The sequence below is a fragment of the Drosophila sechellia genome, chromosome 3R (assembly GCF_004382195.2).
Source record: "Drosophila sechellia strain sech25 chromosome 3R, ASM438219v1, whole genome shotgun sequence".
Taxonomy (NCBI): domain Eukaryota; kingdom Metazoa; phylum Arthropoda; class Insecta; order Diptera; family Drosophilidae; genus Drosophila; species Drosophila sechellia.
This window is the reverse complement of record NC_045952.1, coordinates 22,334,965-22,362,426: the sequence shown is the minus strand read 5'-3', so window position 1 is coordinate 22,362,426 and position 27,462 is coordinate 22,334,965. Positions and strand designations below refer to the sequence as shown.

The window sequence follows — 27,462 nt, the reverse complement described above, 5'->3', positions numbered from 1 at the left end:
TAAAGAATCGTAGATATTACATGCTTACTTGTATTTTATTATTGCTTAATCTTTGGCCGATACACAGATCGAAAATTACACAGAATCCAGTTAAAACATATTTAAACAGTATTTTTGGCTAAAATTAAATATTCAAACATTTGTTTAAATAAATGTGCGCTATGGTTTCAGTGCAAGTTGTTCATACATATAATATTCTTAACGAATAAATCTCAATATTTAGTTGCTCTACTTTATGGCTATACGGAATCGTATAAAAACAGTGTAAATAGTTATGCTTTCTTTAAAAAATTGTGTAAAATTGTAGCATACAAGAATTCGTTTTACATTAGTATTTCGTAATTGACCCGTTAGTAAATTTGTGCTAAAACCACGTGGCTCGTTCGTAAAATCGAAGATATGGTTGCTATTGCATAAAGACTGTGGCACTTGTTTGCATAAGAGACGTACAACGATTTTCGACAACATTACATAGCCTACATCTAATCGTAGATATCTAAAGTAAAACATATATGTGTACAACATTAATTAGTACTTGTGGAAGACAAGCATTTGGGTTCGTTCGAAAACAAATTACACGACAAAAACCTTAACTAAACACAAATGACATGTTCAACATAATATCATTTAAACGTAATTAAACACCTAAACATAGTTATCGGAAATCTGAATTTTACATGCTAATGCGATCGTTTTTAAGACACTTGATTTGGTAGGCGGTCAAAGGTTGAGGCATAGGTCGTTGCTGATTTTGTGGCTGTGGATACAGGCTCGATTGCCGGCTATACATGTAGTAAAGTAACAGGAATATTTGGCACTCGACAACGTTTGAACATATATGGCGCTGCACTGGAAGCTTCTGGGGTTCAAAGATGCCCCTCGCTACCCTATGGAATGTGTTTGCTGTGGCGCGATGGCTTCGGTGGCGGCGTCGGCGGACGCGGTTTGTTTCCATCGATGGCACCCACCAAACTGAAGTTCGTGGTCTCCAAATACTCGTACGTGGTATTGGTAATACTGGTCTTCGTCAGGGTTGAGGTGGTGCTCATGCTGCTGGTGTTGCTAATAGTGCTGAGCATAGCATAACCATTCGGCGTCCAATCCATGTTTTGCGACAGGCTGGTAAAATCCGTTGAGTCGCGTGCCTTGGCGGGCAATGGCGGAGGTCGAATGTCCTCCTCTGAAGTGGAATCGGTGGTTTCTGTGGCGGAATTTATATTAAAGTATGTAGCTAATATCAAATTAATTGTAGCCATCACTTACCAACAGAGTTGCGGTTGCTGCTTTCCGATAGGGAGCGCGTGTCAGGGAAATTCTTGATACTGGCCGTTGGCGTAGCGATGCTGGCAGGACGAGATAGTCGACGTTCCTTCTCCATTTCCGAACGCAGAGGTCGCTTGGGGGTTAGCTGTTAAATATCAATCACAGGGATTAAATAAAGATGAGGAAATGAATTTAATTAAAATTTACCTCCTCTGTCAGGACATGAGGATCTGGCGTCTTTGGACCACTTAGAGAACTATTTGATGTGCTCGCTAGCGAGGCTATGGATGTGTTGATCTCCTTCTCTGGCGTCGATGTTATAGTGGACAATGGCGGTGTGTACCACTGGCAGCTAGACAGGCTATGGGCTTCACGCTCCTGTGGTTTTAAGAATCGTTCTTAGAATATGTTTAATGTCCAGCTACCGCACACTGCTTACCTTCACCTTTCCATCCTTGTTTCTTCGCTTACTCGGAGTCTTGTCCTTGCTCTTGTTGCTCTTGATGCTCGGCGAGTGTCCCAAACTGGGCCTGGACATGGTGGCATAGCAAAGTAAGCGTAGACGATAAGCAACAGAACGTAAATAATTAAACAGAACGAAAGAAAATGCAATTTAAAAATCAAACCAAATCAAAATAATGTTAGAGTCTCAAACTAAAAGCCAGCGGTTAGCATGAAGAAAGAGTTAAAAAGAGTTTTGGTTAGGACAAGCATTCCAAACAACTCCAAATCATCAAAGGCACTCACCTTGTGTTGAAACTTAGGCCGGAAAATGGGTTTTTAATAGAATTGGTCTGTGGACGCGGCAGAAACGTTGACTTTGACAGGCCGCTGCTGCAATTGGGAATACGAGGGGAATTAGTCAGCACAATCATCAACAGGTTATCAAAACTTACTCTGAAGATCCCATGCTGGTTTCGGAGTGTCGGTTGTTGCTGCCATCGAAAAGCGGAGGCAGAAAGGAGTTTGGACGTCGCATCACCACCGAATCTCGTTCAATTTTGAGGTCGCAGGACTTGCGACCATAGCGCGACTCCACATGCTGCTGCATGTCGGAGAAGCAGCGTTCCAGGTGTTCCTGCAGTGCTTTCAGACTGTCTGGTGCCCGCAAGCGATGAAGCTGAATTGCTAAATCGAGCAGTGGAATCTGGTTCGCAATCAGTTCTTTGAGCTCTTCTACCAACTCCTTGTCGTCCGGATTCTGCTCCAAGTAGTCATCGGTGAGGAAGGCTTCCTCATACTTGGCAAAGCCACCCATTACAGCTGGATCCACAATGCCATTAAGTTTCATACTCAGCGGATTGATGTGCAAAGTTTCGTCGCTCTTGTGCAGGATGACCAGTTGTCGAATGTCACGGTTCGTGTCTTTCATAATTTCGACCGCCCGCTCTAGGGGAGAGATTTTAAAAGTATTGGTCTCAACGACGGGGAACCAGCGCAGAATACCCGGGAGAGGGTAGCTGATACGCAGCTCTGTGCGCTCCAGCCACAAATTTCGTACATCGTCCCTGTCGCCACCGTTCGTGCTGTCCCGGAAGGGACGTGAAAACTGAAACTTTTGCACGTTGTTGGCGGTGAAGTATTTGACGATTTCGTTGTTAATGATCTTATCGTTGAACTTGTTGAACGCCTGACCCATTATCGGCTCCACCTTGTTCACCTGTATGTACTGACCATCACTGTTGGTGATGTCTTCGCCCGGAGCCTCCAGCGTTTGCATGAGCTCAGCCTGTGGATGCTGTACTAGCATCCGGGCGCAGAAGTCACTGTGCCGCTCGTACTCCTTGCCACGGAAGATGTAGACACGGTTCTGAAGAAACCGCGGGAATCCACGCCCATAGAAGCACACGCGGAAGTATTCGGAATTGTGGCGCAGCTCCTTGATGATCTTCTCATAGAACAATGCCATGCGATTCAGAAGTTCCGCCAGCTTGAGATAGTCGAAGATCTCCTCCTCGTACTGGCGGGCCAGCACCCTGCACATATCGATGGCGCACTCCCACTGCTTGCCCTTGTCGAAGTACTCCATGATCTCGAAGTAAAGAGCCTCCTTCAGTTGCCGGTGAGTGCGGCAGTTATTGTGCCGATAGCTGCGCAGTTGGTGCGACAGCTCCGTATCCGTCCAACGCAGCAGTTCCGTGTGCAGCTTAAGTGTGAACGCCGCCTCCGTGTAGTTCTCAAACTCCATGTGCAGAGCGCAAAGTTTGTTGACATACCGGATGTACATCTCCTTGAGATCCACCTCCGAATAGAACTGCAACAGAGAGAAGGTGCAAGCCATGCGATTCTCCTTGCTTTCATCCTGGATTATAAAGCGGTACTCCAACAACTTGTCCATCAGCCGGGTTACCATCTGCACAAAGGCAGTGCCATCCACGTTAAGAGTGTTGTGGGCAGCGCAGCGCTCTAGCATAATTGTCTCGAACAGATGCTTGTACTCGGCGTCGCCTTTACCAGCTCCAATCAGGATGTCCAACTTCTCAATCATCGCTGTCTTGAAGTCGGAAAAGTTACCCTTGTGGTGGGCATTGTTGAATTTAGTGTCTCCGTAACTTTCGTGCTCCAAACGGGAGCTGTAGTACTCGCACTGCATCATGTCGAAGAAGATGGGAATGGTCTCCTGGCGCAGCTCCTTCTCCGGTATCATGCTCATTTCCAGTATTGGCTCCACCAACTGCGGCACAAACTTGGGTTTGTGCTGCCCCAGCTGGAACCACATCTTCCTAATCTCCATGGCTGTATCCTTGCGGATGTCACGGTATCTTGCGAACACAATTTGCCGTTTGTTATCGTTGAAGTCATTCAATTGCAGCGGGGATTGAACCAGAAAGGCAATAGAGCACTGGAAGAAGTTCGACCAGATTTGCTTTTCGAACGGGCACAAGAAGTAGTCCGTAATGACCACGGTGAGGTGCTTTAGAGCACAAAGGATCACAGTATTCTGGTGCATAATCATGTCCATCCAGTCCCGCGGAAACACTGCTTTCTGGTGCGGAGACACCAGCTCCTCAAATACCAAAAGGATCTCTATGACAAAGTGTTTCAACTCGCCGCGCTGGTGTAAGTCCCTCACAAAGTACTCGTAGTGCTGGGCGTCCATGCGCTGCAGTATGCCCAGCATAATGGCAAAGAATTTGCCCACCAATCCCGTGTCCCTGTCCAGGGCGTGAGCTGCCTTCATCACGGGGCGGAACAGGATGATCATAATGTCCCGAATGTCATTGTGCGTGGAACCCACATCCGATCGGAACAGAAGTTTCAGTATGTTGTTCATGATGTTGATGCACTCGGCAATCTAACGATGAAAGGTGATATATTAAATGTGAGCCAAATTATTATTTTCAATCCAAGCAATTTGGGAATGCATTTCGAAAATTCGTTTGATTTGTTTCATTACCAAATTGCCAAAGATTGGAAGATTGGACCAAAGAAAGATTGGAATATTAATAGGTAATAGGTATCTATTTATTTCTTGAGCTATCAGAGATCCATTGACTATCTGATTGGGTTTCACGGGAAAAAGTTAACGTTAGTGTTCAATTAAATATAAATTAACATTGCAGATTAAAAAAAAAAACACGAAACCATAGAACATTGCATTGCAAAAAGCTGGAACAACTTAAGCCTAACTTAGCGGTTGTCGATGGCGGGAAAAACAACTAGCTGCGAAAATCGGCCCATGATTGTCTAGCCATCGACAGCGTGAAGCCTGGGAAGCTAATTGCACGAAGTGGGCGCGGATAACCTGCCCAGTTAGCTGCAAGCTTAACAGCGGTTCATAATAAAGATCTTAGCAGGTACATCATAATAATACAAAACATTTGGGGTTACAAATCAAGGAATTGATGCTGATCACAGGAGGAACTGGAGCTGCTGATCTGACTGAGATTTGGAGATGAGAGACTTATTTCCTTTACCTTTTTGTTGGCAGTCGTATCACATGTATGCAGTTGGGATTTTTTCTGTCCGAGCACTTTGGCGGCTTTCGAAAGATTCTTTTCTTGCTGCCAGATATCGGTTTTCGAGTCTCCCTAGTTTTTTGTACAAGGCAATTGCGGTGGCAACGACAGAGAAACGATAACAACACATCGGTTGGGTAGTGCGTGAATAAAGATTCGATTTGATTTTGGAAATATTGTACGAAAAACATATAATGATTGTGAAATTAGAGAAGAGTTACAGACAGATAGATATAGCTGAATAATTGGGTGCCGGTGAGGAGAGATCGCACATTCAAATTTGGGTGGGTGTGTTCAGTGTGTGTTTCGGTGTGTGTTTCGAGGTGTTTTACTATTCCCATTTACTATACTATGTGTGTTTATAGTTTACTATTCCCAGGTGGTTGATGTGGTTTGTTGTATGGTGCTTTGATGAGCTGCCAAATGCAAATTGCTTTCTAACTATGACGATGACGGGTGTTCGGGTGCAGTACTAATGGCCAAACTAAACACTTACATGAGTTCGCTACGCCCCATGGTAGATACAAGGGAAATCTCACTATAGACACACACAGAAAGATCGCTAACTAACACGGATCTATCGTGGAAATAACATTTCTATTTCACCACGTTGTACAATCTGTTTATGGTGCTTAGCACTAGGATATGGACGAACATTGATCTATGACTAGGACACAAGACACATAACAACAGTTGGCAACAAATCGTTTAAGTTGCCAAATCACATGCTAACGTTCTTAAAATAAAAAGCAAATGCAACATGCTTAACACTAACTAAACATAGCTTGCAAAGATTACGTTCTTAACTAATTTCTAAATAACTCGAACTGGAACTGAGCAAAATTAAGACAAATCACATGTCAAGGAGAAAATATTGCTTATAGCAGATTGACCAAGTGTTTAATAGCCTCAAGTATTATGAATGCCAGCAATGGAATTGTATTTATTCATTAAATGGTTTGAACTAATTAAAGGTTAAAGGCATCGCCGATTGATGATCTTTATTTTATAAATAGTTTTATAAAGCAATTATGAGAGGAAAAGTATTTTAAAAGATTGATTTTAGTTAGTTACTTGACTTGATCATGTGTTGAGTTATGTTTTAATTTTGCGTCTTGTCGGTGCATTCACAAGACAAATTTCAAGGACGATGCATTGGATTAAGAACAAAATGCAGTTCCCAAATGATAAATTAGTGGCACACGCAATGTAGTTATTGCTCAAGCACATACCTCCTCCTTGCTCTCGAGGTGATCCTTAATGTGTTTGCAGAACACGGGCAGTAGGATGGCCCGACACTTGGGCAACGTAAACAGTTTTGTCTCCACAAAATCTTTGATGCATCCCATCTTAGACTGAGTAAGACGTCGCGGCGGGAATTTCTCAAGGATTTCCACAATGGATACGCTGTAAACAGTAATCATTACCAATAGGTTTCGAAATTTAATGATATTTATGTTGTTCAACATACCTTAGGCGCACTTGATCAAAGACCTGCATCAGATCTGTGGCGATGATGTGCAGATTCTTGAGCAGCGCTCCCTCCGATTTAAGCAGATTGCTCGGACAGCCAATCATGTCGATGAACATGCGAAGAAGCTCCTGCAGTCGGGTGGCAAAATCCACATAGTCTGTGTTGCAGTTCATCTCGGCGTAGAGCACACGCGATCGAATCACGAACTTCATCACATAGTGAAGGTAACGAGTCGTCTTGTACAGGCGGCGCACCTCAGCGCTCTCCTCCAGATCATTGCCATCAGCAGACTTTTCTTTTGGCGAAATCGCTTCACTAATATTCTTTTGCAGCACATCCATCAACTTGCTAGTTAATCGAAAAAGCCACATTAGAAACTTGTAAGCAGTGGTTGAATCACCAAATAAATATAACTTACGTGTAGGCAAGTGTAAACGAGAAGCTTTCATTAATGTACACATCGAGAACAGTGAGAAAGTGTTGGTACTTCAGATCGGACACCGTTTCAATCAAATGTATAATGCTCATGAAGACGAGCTGGTCATATTTCTCAGGATGATCATTCTCCACCAGTATATTGAACAAGGCATCGAGTATGTCCTGCAGGAACTTCACCACCTCTTCACCGGGCACTGTGGACAAGGCGTTTAGCGACTGTTCCAGCGTCTCCTTGTGGGCTGACCAATTCAGAAGTCCCAGCAAGCTCACTGGAAGAAAATATAATATTTATGATGATTTTTAAGTAATTAATTATAAGATCCCTGCTTACCGCTCTGCGTGAGCTTGGTGCTGCACAGGTTAACCCCAATGGATAGCTGATCTTTTGGTAAGAGAGTAAGTCCACCGATAGAAGGCTTTGCACCTTGCAGCTCTGCAACCGTGGCTGGAAGTTCTAAATAACAATTGGCTACCGTTTTGTCGTACTTTTTGTGATCGGTTTTGTAAACGGCCAGGATATGTTGACCCTGCGTAATGGTTGTCCCGTTGGCCTGCATTAGACGCACATACGCGAGGCCGAAGGGCTTCTCAGTTCGATCCTTCTGCTCATTACTGCTACGATGTTTGAGCACAAATCGCAGATGGCATTGCTTAAAGTCTTCAATGGGCACGTGGATCTTGAATGTCTCCTGCCACTTGGGCTTGTCATCGTGGTAGTATACAACCGATTTGTACTCATCAATGGGTTGATGACCAGCTCCGATGCTCAGCACACCGGGCATAAGGTATCCCTGCTCATTGGCCACACACACCGATACCTCAACGTTCTTCTCCGAGGTCTTGGCTATGCGGGAGAATTCTCCACTACAGATCGTGAGGTACAAATCATTGCGCACATCGCCAGGCAATATGACCTCTGGAAATCCCATTTTCCGGGCAACCGGCACATTTGTGTGCATCAAGCGCGGAAATTCTTCCTTTATCTGCTTGATGTCGCCCCGAAGCACCTCGATGGTTACAGCCATCTTGGAGTCAATCTTGCCGATATCCTTATTCGCGATTAGCTTCCGCAGCGTTCCGTCCAGCGTTTCCTTTTCGCACATGATGAAGGGCAGGTCTATGTTGCCTCGAAAGTCGTCCGACTTATTAATGAAGGGCGTGAGGTCCTTGCAGGCCACACCAAACGGACGTCGAATGATGTATTCCCCATTGCTGCTGGACGATCCACTGGAGCTCACCGATAGCTGGGAGGCCTTGCGGCTGGAGGCGTTCAGCCTGCTGTTGGCAATGCTCATGCTGGTCCGCTTTGACTCGGCAGAATCTTTAAACTCCATGGAACCGATTCGGATGGCGTAGCACACCAGGTACATTTTGGCAATGGCCAGGTCGCTTTTACTGAGATCCGTGAACAGCACGCGGTTGTTGTCGATCTGGTCAATATCACGCGCGATACCTGTCCGGGACCACTTGACCACATAGTTCTCGCTGATGGGTTTGTGCGTGTCACCGTCGAAAAGCGTGAAGAGCAGGTCAGAGTCCTCCTGGAACTTGCAAACGAAGGCGTTCACGTGTAGCAGGATGTTGTGCGAGTACTTGTTGGGTGTTCTTGTAGTTCCTCGCTCGCTTGACAGCCGCTATCGGTTGGATAAAAATAATTACGATTAGTTAAAGCATTGATTTTCGCTATACATATACGAATTAATGAGTCAAATCTATCATGAATCATAATTCGTAAAAAACTTGTTCACTTTAAACATTCTCAGCATGTGCATAGTGCACGTGACACATTTGATGAAATATGAATAATATAAAAGATGAAAGTATAGTTTTAACTGAACTATTGTTATAGCACATACTTAATGTATAATCGTTATAACTATATTTACGCAAATATCAAGATGCGAACTCATTTATACAATTTGTTTATGACTCGAACTTGAATTTTCCCGCTGGACTTTTAGATACTTACATTGGCCTTGTCGATGCGCTGAACAGCGTGCATATGTTGCTCGTAGAGCTCGGTGGTGCAGATGGCATTGGTGTCCAAGATGTCTCCGCTCTCATCGCGCACCACCATGTCCAGGCCGAGGAGCTTGTTGCCAGTATCGATTTGATTGGTGGCCAGCAGCTTCACCTTTCGCACCTCGTCCAGTGGCAGGTTTCCGGAGATCAAAGCCGCCCTATTATTATTTAATTCGTTCATTTTTCGTCGAATTTTGGGAAAGCTGGGATTTGTGTTCTAAAATTGGAAGATATTGAGTTCAAATTGGGATTGTACTTGTGAATAACAGCACGAGCTTACCAGAAAGTAATCCTTGGCTATGGAGCCCCACTCGAGAAGAACTTTAGTGATCTCCTCGACAATATCCGTGCGCTGGATGCAGTACTCCCCATTCACGTTATTATATTCGCATAAGTGTATATAACTCTTGGGAAATATGCCGCGTGTTTCCTTTTCTCTGAAAGAACACCGAAAATAAAAGAGGGGGAGTCATTAAAATGTGGCAAGCACATGGGATGCAACAGAAAAATACAAATTGCCACTCCGTGCTTCATAAACGGCCACAGCCACTCGATTTGTGGTTCCCCCTATCTGTTCAGTCAAGAATAAAGCCTCAGAACGACGCTCCACTGTGGACACTTCATATTTATGACATATATGACACAATTCAACAGCCATTGCGCCTGATGAATTACCCAACCCAAGCCAAGAGATAGGGGAACTTGAAGTTTTGAAAAGCGAGCACTTCGGAAATGAAAGTGACATGGATTCTTGGTAAACATAATAATCATATATGATATGTAGATTTTTAAGAATATTTTCTGAATAATATCGTTTCAAAATAAAGTTCTCTGATTAAACTGCCTTGCCATTACTGATCTAAAAAATATTCTAAAATATAATTTCCAGTGTGCGAGTCTGCAGAGGAAGTGCGCTCAAAGTGTGACACTGTCGGATGGAATGGAATGCTTTAATTTGGCTCAATTCGCCGCTTGACATGCGGGGTGGCCGCATTAATTGCTCGAGGCATTCATCACTTATAGAATCAGCAGCCCACTTCCCCCACGTTCCCAACACGCTCCCTTCCTTTGCTGGGGTCCCTGAACCCCGGTCATAGTTCCACATCGATGTTTTTCGGATCAGGTGTCCCGCTCGCTGCGTAACCTTCAAATTGATTAACCATTTCCAATTGATTTCGCTGTTCAGACAGAGGTGTCGTAATTTCTTCGATATTTACGCTTAAAAATCGTGAGAAAATGCACAATTAAAATTGATATTTTCCTATAAACAAAAATAGGCATTTGATGATGGGCAGCCACTGAGCCGAAAGCAAACAGAAACCCGGACCAAAGAGGTTATCAGCATATTGGATAACGTCTCGCCTTGAATTTCTTTTTATTGCCGGGAGATGATAAACGCACAGTAGAGTGTGGGAAATGTTCTACGCAATTAAAGCAAATTACCGTCGCCCAAAACTAGATGCGAACTGGTTTCCATAGGCGAGCCCTACTGTGATCGGAGAATTCGTGCTTTTATTTATTTACTTTCTTTGCTGCCCGCTACCATTCGAGATGTCTGGCTCTTGGAATCTCTGGTTCCACTTGGGATTGTTTGGGTCAGCAGAAATATGGAAAAGGTCAGCTCCATCAATTCGGATGGCGTTCTTCTTGTTTTCCTCGTTTTTTTTTCTTGATAAGACATGGTCAGCCGTCAGGCAGATAAAACCCAGAGAGAGATACAAGAAGCATACGAAAATGAAACGCAAACAAACCAAACGGCAGCAAAAGGGTCAAACCCATGTATAAATATTGAATGAAGCAACGGAATGGGAAAAGAAAACTTTATCTCTTCATTGGACGGATGTGCCGCCATGCAACTTTGGCAGCCACATATGGTGGCATCTGTTTGGAGTAAAGGATGAAGGAGCGTTGGGCAAGAGCGCTGGCACAGATTTCCTCGGAATACCCAGGCAGGCATCTTGAGCGGTAAACAAAGGTCGAGCCAAATGGGCGGCGCTTGTGTACCTGATTTACGATTGCTTCACTCTGAATGTGCCTGTGAAATATCTGTTTCAAGCATTTCCGCTTCTGAACTTTGCTGGTTGCTGGTTGCTGGCTGCTGTTTCTTCTGCCTTTCCGTCTGTCTGTCGATTGTCTGCCACTTTTTTGTCGGCTAATGTCTGGGATGTTTCCCCAACGCTCATGCATATGCATTAGACAAACGACGAGATTGCAGTGAAAGTCGGGGGAAAAAGATCTAGCAGATTGTTTGATTAGGCAAGCTACACCGATCAAAATAATAGCAGTGCATACTTTACAAGGAAATTAATGAACTCAAGTGATTTACAGGTTGTTTTCGCTATCTGTTACAAAGTGATTTCAGGATGGAAACATTTTTTGGAACTGTTCGTAGTTTATGTAAGTGGCAAGCTGTTAGTAAATCGACTTTTTAACAAATGTGTACAACTTTTTAAAGATTCCCTCAACTTTTTGTTTAATTTGCAGAACTACTCACTTTTGTCTGTAGCCGTAGTACCAGTGGGTGGTCTCCTTAAGAATTATGACCGCATCACCCACATCCAGATTGAGGCGATGTGGCTTCGTCTCCTGGTCGAAATTGCACTTGGCTGAAAGGAAGATATATTTTAAACTTAGTATAAAATCAAATGCAATGGGAGCTTAGTCTAAAGCACCTTTTCCAGTTGTCAGCCGCTGTGAACTGAACGAAATCACAGCGAAATCAACGCGAATCAACGGGAGCGGAAGGTTATCAATTAGCCCATTCCATCATGAGGGGGACGCGCTGATCATCGGAAACTGGGTTGTCGCTATCTGTGCACCCAAGCGGATGGGATATTTGATAAACCCTCGGACGCACCCCCGCCATCCACCATCGTCGTCCCACCGGAATCCCCTTCTTCTAAGCGCTTGTGCAACCCATCCATTTCATACGTGAGATCTAACATACAAATTGTATCTGGCTTTGGGCAACTTCCTCGAAACCTCACTGTCGATAAGACTTGGATGTCTGCCGGGAACTGCAAATGACGCACTTGCATTGTAAATGCTACTGATATCGCACCAAGAAGTCGGAAATACAGCTTGGCATACCGGAATCTGCTGCTAGTGCTAAGATAAGTGGTCCATTTTTAAATAAGTCGCAAAACTAATACATGTGACCGGAGGAACAGTATGCACACTCTCTTTTGTTTAATTTTAGGTTTTTTTAAACAAACCGCTATAAGTTATACATTGAGGCAGGTTTTGAGCTCATGTATAACAGTCATAAATATTTCGCAAATGAGTAATTACAACATTGCTAGCGCAGCGTATAAAATTGTTTTAATATTTATCATATCAGCCTACAAAAACCCATTACATGCACTCCCTTAGGAGTAGTTGTGTTTTTGCTTCCCCGCACGAGACATAATGGGACATAACCATCGACGCCGACAAACTTCCTTCTTGCCTGATAGTGCAAGTTTGAGATATAAGCAACAGCGTACATATACTCGTATAACACATATAGTTGAGCACACACAAATGTGCATCCCCCAATAAAAAACCCTCTTACTCGTACTCGAGTCCCCATCGCCGCAGTCAAGCACAAAAGATACAAAATCCAAGTTGAGCCGACTTCGCGTGGCACGCTCCGGGTGGTGCTGTTGTTGCTGTTGTTGCCGATGGTGGTGCTGATGACTGTGGTAATAGTGGTGCTGCGACTGGAACTGAGACTGGCGGTGGTGCCGATGGCGACTGCGTAACAGAAGGGGAGCAGTGGAGCCGTGGCGTCGGCGGAATGGGATACGGTCCAATGACCGATGCTCGCGATGTTCGCGCTGCCCGATCTCGATGGAAAGCATAACAAGCGAGAACGACCTCCACACCACATTAAGAGCGACAGCGGCAGCAATTCGCAAAAGGTATTCAGTGCCGCAGCTCCTGTGCTCCAACAGCAGAGGGCAAATTAATAGGGCATTACTGCTGACGAACCCAAATATGGCTCATTCACATGCCTTCTTACTTATATATGGCCAATTGGTTTGTAAAATCAAAAGAACGTGGGAATTGGTAATTGGTTCCAAGGATTCGCGTTTGAATATATTGTACTGTTTGTACCAAATAGAATTGGCCAGTAATATATACCTTTCCTGCTACCATTTCGACCACAAGTGTACTCTTCTACGTGTGAGATGGTTTTGTCTTTTACTTTTTTGCGCTTTGCATTTGATTTCGTCTGTCCAATTGCGTGGAAAGTTAACTTGGAGTGGGACTGGGTCAATTGCGGAAACCAGTTGAGCGGGCCTCTTTAGAAGATCTTTCCCAGCTGGGAAAGTTTCGCAAGAAGCGCGTAAATATAGATCTAGGCAATTAAAGACTTATCGAATTGATTGAGTTTATTATTAATATCCAATGCGCAGAGCGATTAAGCGGAATTCACTGCTTTCCACGTCTGGAAGCTATTTATGCCCAAGCAATATAAATACTCGGAAATGGCAATGAATCACCCGACGTCGACGCTGCGGTCAAGCAATCAGTCACAGGGAATGCCACACCTATAAAGAACCTGAACCCCTGCCCGAGTGGAGTTAAGTTGAGGGAGTTGAGTTCAAGAAAAACGATCAAAAACCTCATTAAATCGAGCCCATTTCCTTTCCTTCGGTTTGCCGATAAGCGAAACAAGCCTATCCCAAGACCCTTTTTCCTTCACTGCTGCAGCAGCGCGACAAACTTGTTGACTAACGGAAACCAGCATAATAATGAAATGCACAACTTGCTGGACTATAAATACACAAAGATCGCAGCGCGGGGGAGTCACGGCTCAATGGCAGCGAGAAGGAAAAAGGGTTCGGACCAATATAGAAAACCGTCCAAATAGTCAGTCAGCACTCAACAGGCAGACAGGTAGAACAAGCAAAGTATACTCGTACAATGAACTAGGTTTATTTTAGAAATGCACGGTGAAAAATATTTAAAATACGATTCACGATCTGTTCATAAAGTAATATAAACATAAAACATTCTTTTCTGGTTGTTCATATTCTTGTAGTAAGATTATCTGTTAGAAATTCCCCATCAAGATCACCCCCTTTTTGTTCCGTGTAGAGCTCCAACGGATGCAGCTGCACCTGGAAAAGGGAGCTGCTGAATTGCCCCCAGCACGTGAACAAAGTGTGCCTTCTCCGCGTCCAACCAAAGACCCCTTTCGGTCTATAGTTTGCTTAAAGCTAGATAAAAAGCAAAAGCCAAAACAATAATAAATCGCAGTCCGTAAAGCAACGCGAATATATAAAATAAACCGCAGTTGAGGCGCTTCGTCATCAATTGGTGTCGAAGTTGGCGTCGTGACTGGTGACTGGACAGCATGGAAAAAAAAAGAGAAACAATAAAAAACCAAAAAGTACAACAACGTGACAACCACAGTCACAACTTGGCTCATTTTAAAGTTTCTGGTTTAAATAGCACGCGGCTCAGAGAAGATTCTTTATGTCTATATATGATCATACTACACCTATGCAAATTCTCTCCATACATTTAGGCATTATATTTTTTTCCTATATAAAAGCGGGTTTGTTTGACGCTCTCAAACGCTCGGTACGAGCTTTTATGAGCTAAGCCCCTAAAGCGTTTTCTAAATATATGTATATATTCTCCTTTATATATACACACACACGCTTTTAATTGCCCAAAGGAACTGTTTGGAGGGTTAATTCTAATGACATTCTCGCTGGTTAGGATGCTACGGCATTGACTAATTACAAAGTGGAACAGAAGATCTCTGAAACGGGGAGAGGTGAGAATACTATGCTCAGTGTGTGTTCAGCAGATTGGGGGAGTGCACGATGGGAGTTCTATTGCTCACTTGGAATACATCCCAATGCAGTACAGATACATATATAGATAACATATATATGCGGCTAATTGAAGCCGCTGGGAGAAATTTATAATTAGCTATTGTGAATTAATTACCTCGCATGAATTCCATAACAATCGCAACAAAATATCAATTACTAGTTTATCGTGTTTATGTTTGTATATTTCTTAATTAAATAGACAAAGTGAAAATAAGTACATTCAAAATGAACGTGTGTATTATAAATTGTATATCGCGTTCTTGGCTTAACTATCTTTATGTAAACATTGCTCTGCCTATCTACATATTTCCAAAGAACTTTTGGGCTTGCCAAAAAGGAAATATTCAACGGCATTCCTAAAATCGGATCCCCTACCATCTTGGACTACCAGATAATATTTGATGGGACATAAAATCATAAAATTACTTGCGCAACCGCTGCGAGCGTCTTGCCCGTTGACAGTTACGGTTAATGTCGTTGCGGTCGTAAAAAGTATCCAGAAACAAATTAGAATTAGTAACCAAAAAGCAGAAGGAATGTTGATAAAAAAAAAGAGCGTTATTATTACGGAGCACGGCCATAAAAAATTGCGGAGCAACAAAAGACATAAGAGGAAATGTAAACACAAACTTGACCCATTTGGGCCATCCAAGAAAATCACTTAAAAACAATCTACAATTGGTTTTATGACTCTTTGAACATGTGAGGTTAACTGCTGGGATAGAATAATGTTTCCTCAAAACAATTATATCAATATGGGACACTTTTTCTACTTAGAATTCTTTCAAAATAAATGAAACAGCATTCGTTTTAAAATAATGTATTATGGTTCTTAAAGTTCGTAGAGCAATAGTTTTCAACACTAGAGGAAAAAAATGTATATAAATACATGCTATGAAAATCCAAAAATATAAGCAAAATATATTCACCTAAACAAAATGCTGCTCTGTTTATGTTTACAAAACATATTTTTAATGACCTGACCTGATGCGATCAAAAGTCGAAAACCTCCTGTGAAAAATATTTCAATGGAACCTGGTAACCTTTATAACATTAGCTCACATTTCTCGAGCGGCTGAAACCAGTTTCCACTTACACCGGATGACGCACTGTGCCCCAATGATGCGGCCACCTCGCCCAGCCCCTTTTTGGCAGCCCCGCTCACTTTCCCTGATCGGATTCGATCCCCATAACTGCTCTTTGCGGCAGGCAATTTATGTTTAATTAAGCAATTTCCGAGAGCAATCGAAAATTGCAGTTGGTCAATTAGCATAGAATGGAAACCAAAGATGCAACAATCTTCGACATTGGCAATCTTCGAAGCGGGGTGGAATGAATGGTTGCGACTTGGAATGGATGAAAGCGATTGAGTTTCCATTTTGATTGCCAAATGGAAAGTGGAGATTCGCTTGCCAAGGGGGAGTGTATTCTGATAGTGGAGGGTTCCTGGGGTGACGATCCAAGTGGAATCAGAATCACAAGTGGATGTGCGAGTCACTGGGGCGGTTGCTCAACTATCCGAAGTTGATGGAGGATGGTGCATGTGTACATGTGTGAGGGTAAAGTCCGGGGATGAGTGTTCCCCGATCTGAGTCAGCAGCGCAAACAATTATGCAGCCGCCCCGGAGGAAGGGCATCTGCCACGCAATAAGGCGAATCGGGGGACCCTTATTCGGTATCTTCCAAATTACAAAAGGCAGAGACATTAAAGATGGCATCCGATTACAGGGTTAGTTGCTAACTTCTATATTTCGTTTATAAATAACACTTACAAAATCCTTCACTTTTCGAAACTAGTAGATACAATTTGATGGTAACCCTAGTTTATTAGGTTAGAAATATGAGCAGACCTTTTTCTGGCTCGCTTCCAAATTTGATTAAGTTTTCACTTGTTGTGTGTGGAAATGGCCTAGGAAAAATGCTTTCCTTTGAAATTATGCAAATCAAAAGGCGTTTCATGCATCTTAAACTCCAACGAAGTGGAAAATTTTAATTAAATTGAGAAAACCCAGACTCTGAAATCAGAAACCAAATCAACTAGGCCCCCTTCTATCCCATACCATCCCATCCCATCCTCTCTGTATATATATTCTTTCGGCGTGGGTTTCCACTACACTTTTCACTACTCTCAGGCCTCATTAAGTTTTACGTTTACTTTGTGAGCACTTTCCTTCATTTGATGTTGTTGTATTTATTATTAACGCGGTTGTTGTTTTTGCTATTCAAATTTAAATGTAGAATGCATCTGCGTGGAGTGGGTAAATAAAACCGAGTGTCTGGGTGGAAATGGGGAGCCCTGCAGGTGCACACCAACTAGAGGCAATGAACAGTGGAGTAGTGCAGCAATGAAGTGAAGATGTCGCCGCAGGCAAACTTTTAACTTGGTCGACAGACAAATCATGAAATGCAGATGCGGCACAGTGGGATAATTAGAATAACTAAGTGGTCGTTTTGGAGTAAGACACTTAATACTAAAATTATGCTAGTTTATACTAGTTACCTAAATATATGGCTTTGTTAATTTATCGTTTTGAGTAAACATGCCTTCATTTTGTGGCTATTTGCTTGCTTAACTTTAATATATATTTTAGTTAAATTACAGGAATCATCCCACTGTGCATGGCGGTGAGTGAGCAGGGAGATGCAGCATTCCATTTCACAGGAGTGAGTGAGAACAGCATAAAAATATGGATGTATGCACCAGATCTTTTATATGCGTGTGAGTGTGCTCCAACTACCGCTATGCAGGAGGCCGAGGACTTAACTTTAACTCGCTCACTCACTCGCACTTCAACGGAATTCAATTCAGCTGAGTGCCACCCACAAGCACAGGCACACATCGATAACCGATAACTTGAATGGGGCCCATAAAGTGATAAAGCGATTACTCAATGGCTATTGCCTTCGAGAAACTTAAATATTTCAAAAAATGGTACGCAAAATGGATGAGCTGCCAAACAAATCTTTTGGTTTAACAATTTTTACGAAATGTGGGGCAGCTGGATGTTTGCTTAGAATTTGAAAATTGAAGCGAACAAAAGGTATGCAAACAGAATGGAAAACAGCGATAAGACAAGAATACATCAAACTTCTATTGATAAGGAGTTTCTTTTGAATTCCGTATATGCTGTAAGTCGTTTTCGCATTACAAAGGCCAAATTCGCCACTCAATGCCAACGACTAACTTATCTGCCGGCCCATATTCCAAATATTATCGCGCTTAATTACATTATACCACCAACCACCGCTCACCACCCACTACCCCCGTCTACCTGGCCACGCCCCAATGGTACTATCAGATACTCGTACTCGCAGCGATTTCGTTTTCTAGTAAACGCGCAAACACAAAAAAGGGCAGAGGCAGAGGCAAACATGTGTAAATAACAAGTGCAAACACACCGGCAAGCTCCATTCGAGTGTTAACGAATGAGATTCCCAGTTCCACTCGATCTACCTGGACTAGAGGTACCTGTACTTTACGTACCTGTCGTATCTATTGATCAGCGGTGAAAAGGTCAACAAAGCGAGACCCATAAAAAAATCACACGCATTCGAAGCGGGTCGCGATTAGATATTTCATGGTCACTGCCATTGAATTGGGATTTGTCTCACAGTGTACACAGAAAATAAACATTTCTACAGTCCGTTTGATGCACCTTGCCTTGGGGTTACAAAGACCTGTTTTCAAGTCCCACACCCACACCCAAATGTTGTAGTACTTCATATTTAAATTTATTTAAAATTACATAAATTGGATAAAATTTCTTTATGTGTACCAGGCCTTTTTTTCTGGCAGTGTGTTGCAGTTGCACGTGAGAGAGAGACAGTGTGAAAAGCGAGAGAGACAATAGAAAACAGGTTTTAGTTTCAAGAGCAAATCTCAGAATTTTATGCTAGTGTTGACTGAGCAGGATGAAATGAAAAGAAAAACGAAACAACACAGTGAGAGCGGGAAAGGAGGGAAAGGGATGATCAACAGCAGCCGAGTGAGCGTGTGCAAGCGAGAAGGTGCAACAAGTTTTACCGTAGCAACGCAGCAGGAGGCACACACATGCGGTAAAATGAGAGAGAGTTAGAGAGAGAGGTGGGGGTGGAGATGAGGTGTTCTCTGGAAAGGAGCGCCCAACAGTTCATAAACTTTTCCTTTATTGTTGTTTACAAAGCACTTTGTTTAAACATTCCTGCCTAGCCATATTCTACCTAATTTATCGGCTTAATTGCCGCATTGCCAACTTACCAATGCCGAATTCTGCCTGCTTGGCATTGCAATCGCTCCACACACTCATCTTGAAGGCTTTTCTTCTCGTTGTTGTTGCTTCTACTAGTGTTGTTGCTGATATTGTTGTTTTTGCGCCGACTTTTACCACCAACACGGCGACAAACGATCGCTACTCACACATGCAAAGCGATGGACTTTCGTGTGCGAAAATAAAAACAACAAGACATTAAAATAGGCAACGGCAAAAGAGCAACACGTAGTTGAAATTTTGATTTCGTTTTCACAATGCCGCCAACACAAGCATTTCGCCTCCGATTTCGCTACAGATTTCGACGAAAAGCACACCGGTTGGACAATTGCAACCAATCGTCATAAATAATTATTGCACAAAAACTAGCATTCCGCACAAATTGTCGCTCCGCAAATGCATTTTGCGCCGTTTTTCGCTCGTTTTGTTCTCGACTTGGATTTGGGCTGGGAGTTGGCCGCTGCCGCTCAGCTAATTATCACATGTACACGCACTCAAACGCACACACTCTCGTGTGTGACAGTTGCCAATTAATTAAATAATCGCTCTCACAAAACAACCCGCGCGTTTCAACTGTTTGTTGTGAATGAGCGTACTCGGTGCCCAGAAGTACCGTACTGTTCCCAATCAAAAATATCAAATACAGAGTAGAATGACGTGTTCACACTATTGATGTCAAATGGTATTTCACTTGGTTCGCAGTACGGTCACATAAAAATGTGAAAATCGAGCTTACCTACCAAATACAAGAAACCAAAGCTATAAAATACATTTTTGACACATTTATAGTAAAATTGCTTCGGAAGCACTAGGCAAAAATTTTATTAGTTAGTTAATTTCCTCGACGAGAAAAAACGTTATGCGCCTGTTAGTTGTATCCTCCTTTTTTACAGTGTATCTTTTGCATGCGATTTCACACCCTGGTCACACTTCTGGCTGCATTTCTTCAACATCGTGAAAAAATCGGCGCGCCATTTCTGTCCACTTTTTGCGTCAGACTCGCTCGACTCCTGCTGGCTTGACAAATTCGCGGGTGTTTATTTGTTTTAAACTGAGCCTGTCCGGTCCCACAACCTTCGCATCCGGCGCAGCCGCCCCAGCTTGCCCAACGTGGTGTAATCGAAGCATTGCTCATCGCGATAGTTGGCATTCCGGCGAAGGACAAAGCAGGGGATCTACCTAGTATATGTTTGTTATCTGAGCAGGAGCAGTGAGCAACATGTTTGGCGGCGCGAAACCCAGCTTCGGAGCTACTCCGGCGGCCACCAGCTTTGGTGGATTCAGCGGCACCACGACAACAACTCCGTTTGGCCAATCGGCATTTGGCAAGCCCGCCGCACCGGCCTTTGGAAACACCTCCACCTTTGCCGCCCAACCCGCGCAGCAGTCACTGTTCGGTGCGGCAGCCACACCAGCTCAGCCCGCCGGAGGCTTATTCGGGGCAAACACGTCCACGGGCTTTGGAAGCACTGCCACAGCTCAGCCCACGGCCTTTGGAGGTTAGACACGATCATTTGAAGTGGTATCATGTTACCAATGAAGTAATTTCTTCTTTGCAGCCTTCTCGCAGCCGCAACAGACCTCGAATATATTTGGATCCACCCAGACGGCGGCGACCACCTCCCTTTTTGGACAATCGACGCTACCCGCCTTTGGAGCCGCCAAACCGACGATGACGGCCTTTGGACAAACAGCTGCTGCCCAGCCCACGGGCTCTTTGTTTGGCCAAACGGCTGCCGCCACCAGTACAACAGGATTCGGAGGCTTTGGGACGTCGGCGCCTACAACCACCAATGTTTTTGGCAGTGGCACCGCCTCCGCCTTTGCCCAACCTCAGGCCACCGCCGTGGGAGCTTCCGGAGTCAATACGGGCACGGCCGTGGCCAAGTACCAGCCAACCATTGGTACAGATACCTTGATGAAAAGCGGTCAGGCCAATAGTGTGAACACTAAGCAGCACTGCATCACGGCTATGAAGGAGTTCGAGGGCAAATCTCTGGAGGAGCTCCGCCTGGAAGACTATATGTGCGGGCGCAAGGGTCCACAGGCTGGCAGTGCTCCGGGAGCTTTTGGATTTGGAGCTCAAGTTACTCAGCCCGCTCAGCCTGCAAGTGGTGGCTTGTTTGGAAGCACTGCCCAACCAAGCACAGGCCTGTTTGGCCAAACGGTGACCGAGAATAAGAGCATGTTTGGAACCACCGCTTTTGGCCAACAACCAGCGACTAACAATGCGTTCGGAGCAGCGACCCAGCAAAACAACTTCCTGCAGAAGCCCTTTGGAGCCACCAACACCACGCCATTTGCCGCTCCCGCAGCTGACGCCTCAAATCCATTTGGGGCGAAGCCTGCTTTTGGACAGGGAGGAAGCCTATTTGGTCAGGCACCTGCTACCAGTGCGGCTCCTGCTTTCGGACAGACTAACACCGGATTCGGAGGCTTTGGAACCACAGCCGGAGCAACGCAACAGTCGACCCTTTTTGGTGCCACACCAGCCGCCGATCCAAATAAATCTGCCTTTGGGTTGGGAACGGCTGCATCAGCAGCCACGACAGGTTTTGGATTTGGAGCTCCAGCCACAAGCACCGCCGGCGGAGGCCTTTTCGGAAACAAGCCCGCCACCAGCTTCGCTGCTCCAACTTTCGGCGCAACCTCCACGGCCAGCACTCCGTTTTCAAACTTTGGCCTGAACACCAGTACAGCAGCAACGGGTGGAGGGCTATTTAACTCGGGATTGAACAAGCCAGCAACGTCCGGATTTGGAGGTTTTGGAGCCACCAGCGCAGCACCACTTAATTTCAACGCAGGCAACACGGGCGGATCACTGTTCGGAAATACAGCCAAGCCGGGAGGCGGTCTTTTTGGTGGAGGTACTACTACCTTGGGTGGCACAGGAGCTGCCCCAACGGGCGGACTGTTTGGAGGAGGAACTACCAGTTTCGGAGGTGTCGGTGGTTCCTTGGGCGGAGGAGGCTTCGCTGTGAGTACAAACAACTCGTTAACTGGTGGTATTATGGGAGCTCAGCCCACACTGGGAATCATGACACCTTCGCATCAGCCCATTCATCATCAGATACTAGCTAGGGTAACTTCACCCTACGGAGACTCTCCGATTTTCAAGGATCTAAAGCAAAGCAGTGAGGCAGATGCAACAAGAGCTACAAATCCTGCTGCCCAACAAGCAGTTCTGGACCTGACCAGCAACCAATACAAGATAAGTACCAGCACCAATCTTGCTCCTATGAAGGCAAAGGCGCTAGGCAGCACACTTAATAGAAAATCGCTGTTTGATGGTCTCGAGGAGTTTGATGCTTCTGTAGAGGGCTTCAATCTCAAGCCCAGTGCTAAACGATTAATTATTAAACCCAAAGTAAAAAGTGTAGAGGGTGGAAATCCTTCTAGCTCTATTGGCAGTGCTTCCAACACGCCTCAATCTCGTCCCAAAGGCGCAACTCCCAATAAAGAACGCGAGTCGTTTAGCGGAGCCATTCCAAGTGAGCCTCTACCACCAGCTGGAAACTCGCCTGGAGCAACGAATGGACGGGAAAGTCAGGATAACGGCCGCCGTGAGTCATGGCTGCATCCTAACAACCTCGAGAAAGTACGCCAGCACAACATTCAGACTGGAATGGATCAGGGATCGCCCCATAACAGCACCCTCAATGAGCTTGTCCCACGTAAACCTTTGGATACATACCGACCATCCTCCACCGTTCGCCTCTCGGTGTCGACCATCCCAGAGAATCCGTTTGAGGATCAATCCAGCACAATTGCACGTCGCGAAACCTTCACTTCGGAGCAGGCCAATGAGAGCGTGCTTTCGAGCAGATCTAATGAGGCAGAGGACTCTGCAGCAAACCGATCCCGCCTTGCCATTGAGGCAAGTGCTGCAGAGCCAGCAGACAACGAGTCCCACCCCACAGGCATTGTGCTGCGACGTGTGGGTTACTATACAATTCCATCGCTGGACGACCTGCGCTCCTATCTGGCCGAGGACGGATCCTGTGTGGTTCCGAACTTTACGGTGGGTCGGGAAGGATACGGCAATGTGTTCTTCGGCAAGGAAATTGATGTGGCTGGCCTGAACCTCGATGAGATTGGTAAGAGTCTTGTGTATTTTTATAACCGCATGGGTTTGATTTTATACGTTTATTTAATGCAAAACAATTTGTATCACAGTACACTTTCGCAACAAGGAGATCATCATTTATCCCGACGACGAAAACAAGCCGCCCATTGGTCAAGGCCTAAACCGTGACGCCCAGGTCACTTTGGACCAAGTATGGCCGTTGGACAAGACCAAGCACGAAGCCATCAAGGATCCACAACGCTTGCTTGAGATGGACTGGGAGGGCAAGTTGCGCCGGGTGTGCGATAAAAACGATACGCGCTTTATAGAATACCGCCCGGAAACGGGTAGTTGGGTCTTCCGCGTCAAGCACTTCTCTAAATATGGTCTGGGAGACAGCGACGAGGAGGACGAGTTGCCCACCGATCCAAAAAAAGTTAAAATTGCAACGCTTGAGGCTCAGCAGCGGGCAAACGCAGAAAAGATGACGCTCAATTCGCTGCGCCAAGCGCAGAAGATTTCAGAAGACGCAGCCCGTAACTTGGACCCAAAGGCCTTGGTCGCAGGTGTTGCCAGCGAATTCAGGCCAATGGATGATACCGCCGAGTTCCTTTTAATGGACAAAACACGTACGTCCCAAGTCCATTTTAATAGGTTTAGTTTCATTAATTGTAATTTGCTTAATTTGAATTCGCAGAATTTTTCCAAGCTGGTGGCAACTCCGATTTCTCCATGTTCGATCCACCGCGTCATCGTCCAACGATTACCAGCCCCACCGCTGTTTTGGCTCAGGAGATGGTTGGCAACGAAGCGCACAAAATGCAGCTAATGAAGTCATCCTTTTTTGTAGAGGACAATGCTGCCGAGGACGAGCTCATGGGTAGGTGGATAATCTCTTGATGGTCTTTCAAATTGCTTGCAGTAAAAGATTTGTAGATGATTAAATGTTAATCGTTAGTTTTGATCACATATGTATTGTTAATTATCAACGATATTTATTGTTTTTTGATCGTTGCAAAAACGTTCTTATAAATGTTATACTCTAAAAAGTATTAAATATATATAATTCAAAGATATGTTTTTTTAAAAAAAAGTAGCACAAATTATAATGTTAATAAAGCTTTCAAGTGTGTTAGTAAATCCAATTAATTTTGCCTAATTTGACAACATTTCATTATCATAAGAACAATTCACTGCTTATCATCCCACGGCCACTATACATTTGAAAATTACTCATGAATTTCTACAGAGACTACGGGGCGTCTTCTTCGTCATCGCAAGCTTTTCAACGTGGAACCTAATGTTTGGAAAGATGGTGCCTCCGAGAGCTCCACCAGTCAGTACGATTTTGAACACCCATCGCCCGCTCTTCCAATTTCTTCCTCCGTCTCTGAGGCCAGCCTGATGTGTGATGCACAGTACGAGGAGGTATATCGACGTAACATTTTACTTTGAAGCCCAATAAACATCCTGATCAATTACAGACATCGTCGATGGCAACTGGAAGCATTGTTGCAGCTGTAAAAGAAAAGAAGTTTGAAATGCCTGTCACTAAAGCCTTCAAGTTTTTCTGTAATCCCAAAGTGGCTCCGGTTAAGGTGCATGCCACCACGGTTTCCCTACCCAGGTCCATTGCTTATGAGATGCGCGATAATTGGATCGCCGATTTGGGATTCTATAAAGGACGCAGCTTTAAGCTCAGTTTTGGCCCACAAAACTCATTGGTACTGCCCAGCACCTATAATAACATGCAAAACCTAAAAGAATGTAAGAATATCTGAAACAAGCTCTTAGCAGTGAAATTACATTAGTTTCCCTTGCTTTAGTTACTGGACCATCCCTGCCCGCCTCCATGGTATTTGCGCCCCGCTTAGCCACCGATTTGTCGCCCAGCGTAATGCAGTTGGTGGAGTTTAACATGGTTAAAGGCAACGAGGATTTTCGAGAAAGTATCGTTCCCCATCTTGAGGTTCAGCTTAACGACTGCCTCTCAGTTAATGTGGAGGGTAGTGAGTGTCCGTGTATACATCCCGATAGCGGTACGAAACTAGTTTCCAAGCACTTCTCCGAGTCTCTTAAGCAGAGAAATGCTGGCTTAAAAGAGGACTATGCCGTGTCAGTGTGGTCGCTTTTGTTCGCACTATGGGGCGATCACGATGAGCTGGTGGACCTGGAAAACAACTCTCATTACATGGTCATGTGTCGGCGCAATCTGCTATCCGAGTGGCTTGAGAACACGCTGTTGGGCAAGGATTTACTCTCGAAAAAAGTGAGCACCCACAGCTACCTGGAACACATGTTGGACTTACTTAGCTGCCACCGCGTAAATGAGGCTTGTGAGTTGGCCTTCAGCTACGATGATGCTAATCTGGCTCTTGTGCTGTCCCAATTAAGTTCCGGAGCTGTCTTCCGGCTATTAATGGAGGAGCAGCTCTTTGCCTGGCAGCAGAGCAAGTCGGATAAGTACATCGATCTGGAGCGCCTCAAGATGTACATGCTGGCCGCCGGAGCGCCCATGATGCAGTCTTCACATGGGGCCATCAACTTACTCGAGAATAAAAACTGGCTGACAGTACTGGCCCTGCAGCTGTGGTATTTCACAGCCCCAACCTCGACCATCACCGATGCACTCAATGCTTATAACGACGCCTTCCAAGCGGAAGAGTGCTATGCGGAGCCCCCGAAGCCCAGCTACAAGAACGCACCTAGTGACACCAAGAAGCCCGTCTACGATTTGCGCTACCACTTGCTCCAGTTACACTCTAAACGGATGCATTCGCTGGAAGAAACTCTCGATCCTATAACGCATACCGCCGATGTCATGGACTTCCGTTTGAGGTGAGCTTAAAGAATTTTTGGGTACACTGCAAAATAATTTATATGAAATCATTTTAGCTGGCTGCTCTTGCAAACACTGCGAGCTCTTGGCTACCGCCACTGTTCGCCCTTAACGGAGGCTCGTCTTTCGGTGGATTTCGCTAGCCAGTTGGAGAACGAAGGCCTCTGGCAGTGGGGTATCTTCGTTCTTTTGCATATTAAGCAGCAGACCCAGAGGGAACGCGCAGTTCAGCAAATGCTACAGAGGAATGTCAGCGTTTCCGCCAAGGTGGCTCTATATGCGGAAGAGCGCTTTATCGTCGAAGAGCTTGGTATTCCGATGTCGTGGGTGGACTATGCGAAGGCGGTAAAGGCGGGAGCGTTAGGAAAACATCACCTTCAAGCGAAATATCTGTTAAAGGCTAAACATTTTGCTACCGCACACGATGTCATCTTCCAACACATTGCTCCTGATGCCATCATAAACGGTTGGTTCCTTATGAGAAACATGATTTCGGCGGTATACTAATAATTATCATTGCAAACTTGCAGGTAAAATGAAATACCTGCATAGCCTGCTCATTCAGTTCGAGGATACAGAGGGCAGCAGCATCCGAGTTCCCAACTGGGCCAACCAGGGCCAGATCTTCTTGGACTTTATCGACATCAATGCCAAGTTCAAGCAGATCCGCAGTGTGACCAACATCGCTGACATCAATGCGCGCTGGGAGAACTTAAAACCACAACTAAGCGAACTCTGCTCCCGCATCAGTCTGCTCCCGTGCCCCACCTCCAAGCACCGCCTGTGCCAGAGTGAAATCTCGCAGAGCCTCAGCTGCTTGGTGCACGGCATGTGCATTGTCTGTCCCGAGATGGAGTCTTCCACAGTGCTTAGGGTGGCCCTAGAGCGGCTGCCACTGCCGCAGGAGTTCGCCTCAAAGGAGCTGCGCATCTGGCTGGAGGAGCTACTGGACAAAATTCAAAGCCAGCCACCATTTAGCGAGCGGCAGCAAACCACCATGATGGAGATATAGGTGCCGTAACACACAAAGCTTGAAAATACAATGTTTAGTCTAGGGTCAAATTAACTTAGTTATAATCAATTGATTAGCATCCCCCTCGCAAAAGAAAAAAGTCAGCTGTAGGATAGGTTTGAGTACGGCAGCATTTATGTATGATTGCTTAATATTTAAAAAACGTTTCGTCAGAAAAGACCAGAAGAATAATAGTTTTTGTTGATTTGTATAATTGATTTTCATAAATTTCATAAACTTTGTAGTATAAGAAAGTGAAAAGAAAACATGTTTTTAACAACGATCGCTGATTGGGAATCATTTCAAAT

General features: G+C 44.8%; 2 protein-coding genes across 3 annotated transcripts; one reads left to right on the top strand and one right to left on the bottom strand.

Annotated features, from left to right (window-relative positions):
- Window positions 1-16: 16 nt before the first annotated feature.
- On the bottom strand, window positions 17-19,832 carry LOC6607630 (dedicator of cytokinesis protein 1). Of its 2 annotated transcripts, XM_032721758.1 has the most exons (15): window positions 19,228-19,832; window positions 11,651-11,762; window positions 9,437-9,593; window positions 9,104-9,373; window positions 7,466-8,768; window positions 7,115-7,403; window positions 6,694-7,044; window positions 6,455-6,629; window positions 5,181-5,294; window positions 2,160-4,558; window positions 2,011-2,097; window positions 1,703-1,793; window positions 1,471-1,641; window positions 1,264-1,408; window positions 17-1,201 (listed from the first exon to the last, which is right to left on the bottom strand). In XM_032721758.1, the coding sequence occupies exons 1-15, from the start codon at window positions 19,274-19,276 to the stop codon at window positions 888-890; spliced, it is 6,027 nt and encodes a 2,008-aa protein (XP_032577649.1). In that variant the 5' UTR covers window positions 19,277-19,832; the 3' UTR covers window positions 17-887. The 2 variants fall into 2 exon arrangements, with proteins under 2 accessions (XP_032577649.1, XP_002032398.1); XM_002032362.2 differs by lacking the exon at window positions 5,181-5,294.
- Window positions 19,833-20,456: 624 nt separating this feature from the next.
- Window positions 20,457-27,437, top strand: LOC6607629 (nuclear pore complex protein Nup98-Nup96). The gene is made up of 9 exons (XM_002032361.2): window positions 20,457-20,736; window positions 20,797-23,334; window positions 23,414-23,932; window positions 24,001-24,183; window positions 24,553-24,731; window positions 24,788-25,070; window positions 25,130-26,141; window positions 26,199-26,608; window positions 26,673-27,437. Exons 1-9 carry the CDS (start codon window positions 20,457-20,459, stop codon window positions 27,152-27,154), a joined length of 5,886 nt encoding a protein of 1,961 aa, XP_002032397.1. The 3' UTR covers window positions 27,155-27,437.
- The last annotated feature ends 25 nt before the right edge of the window (window positions 27,438-27,462 follow it).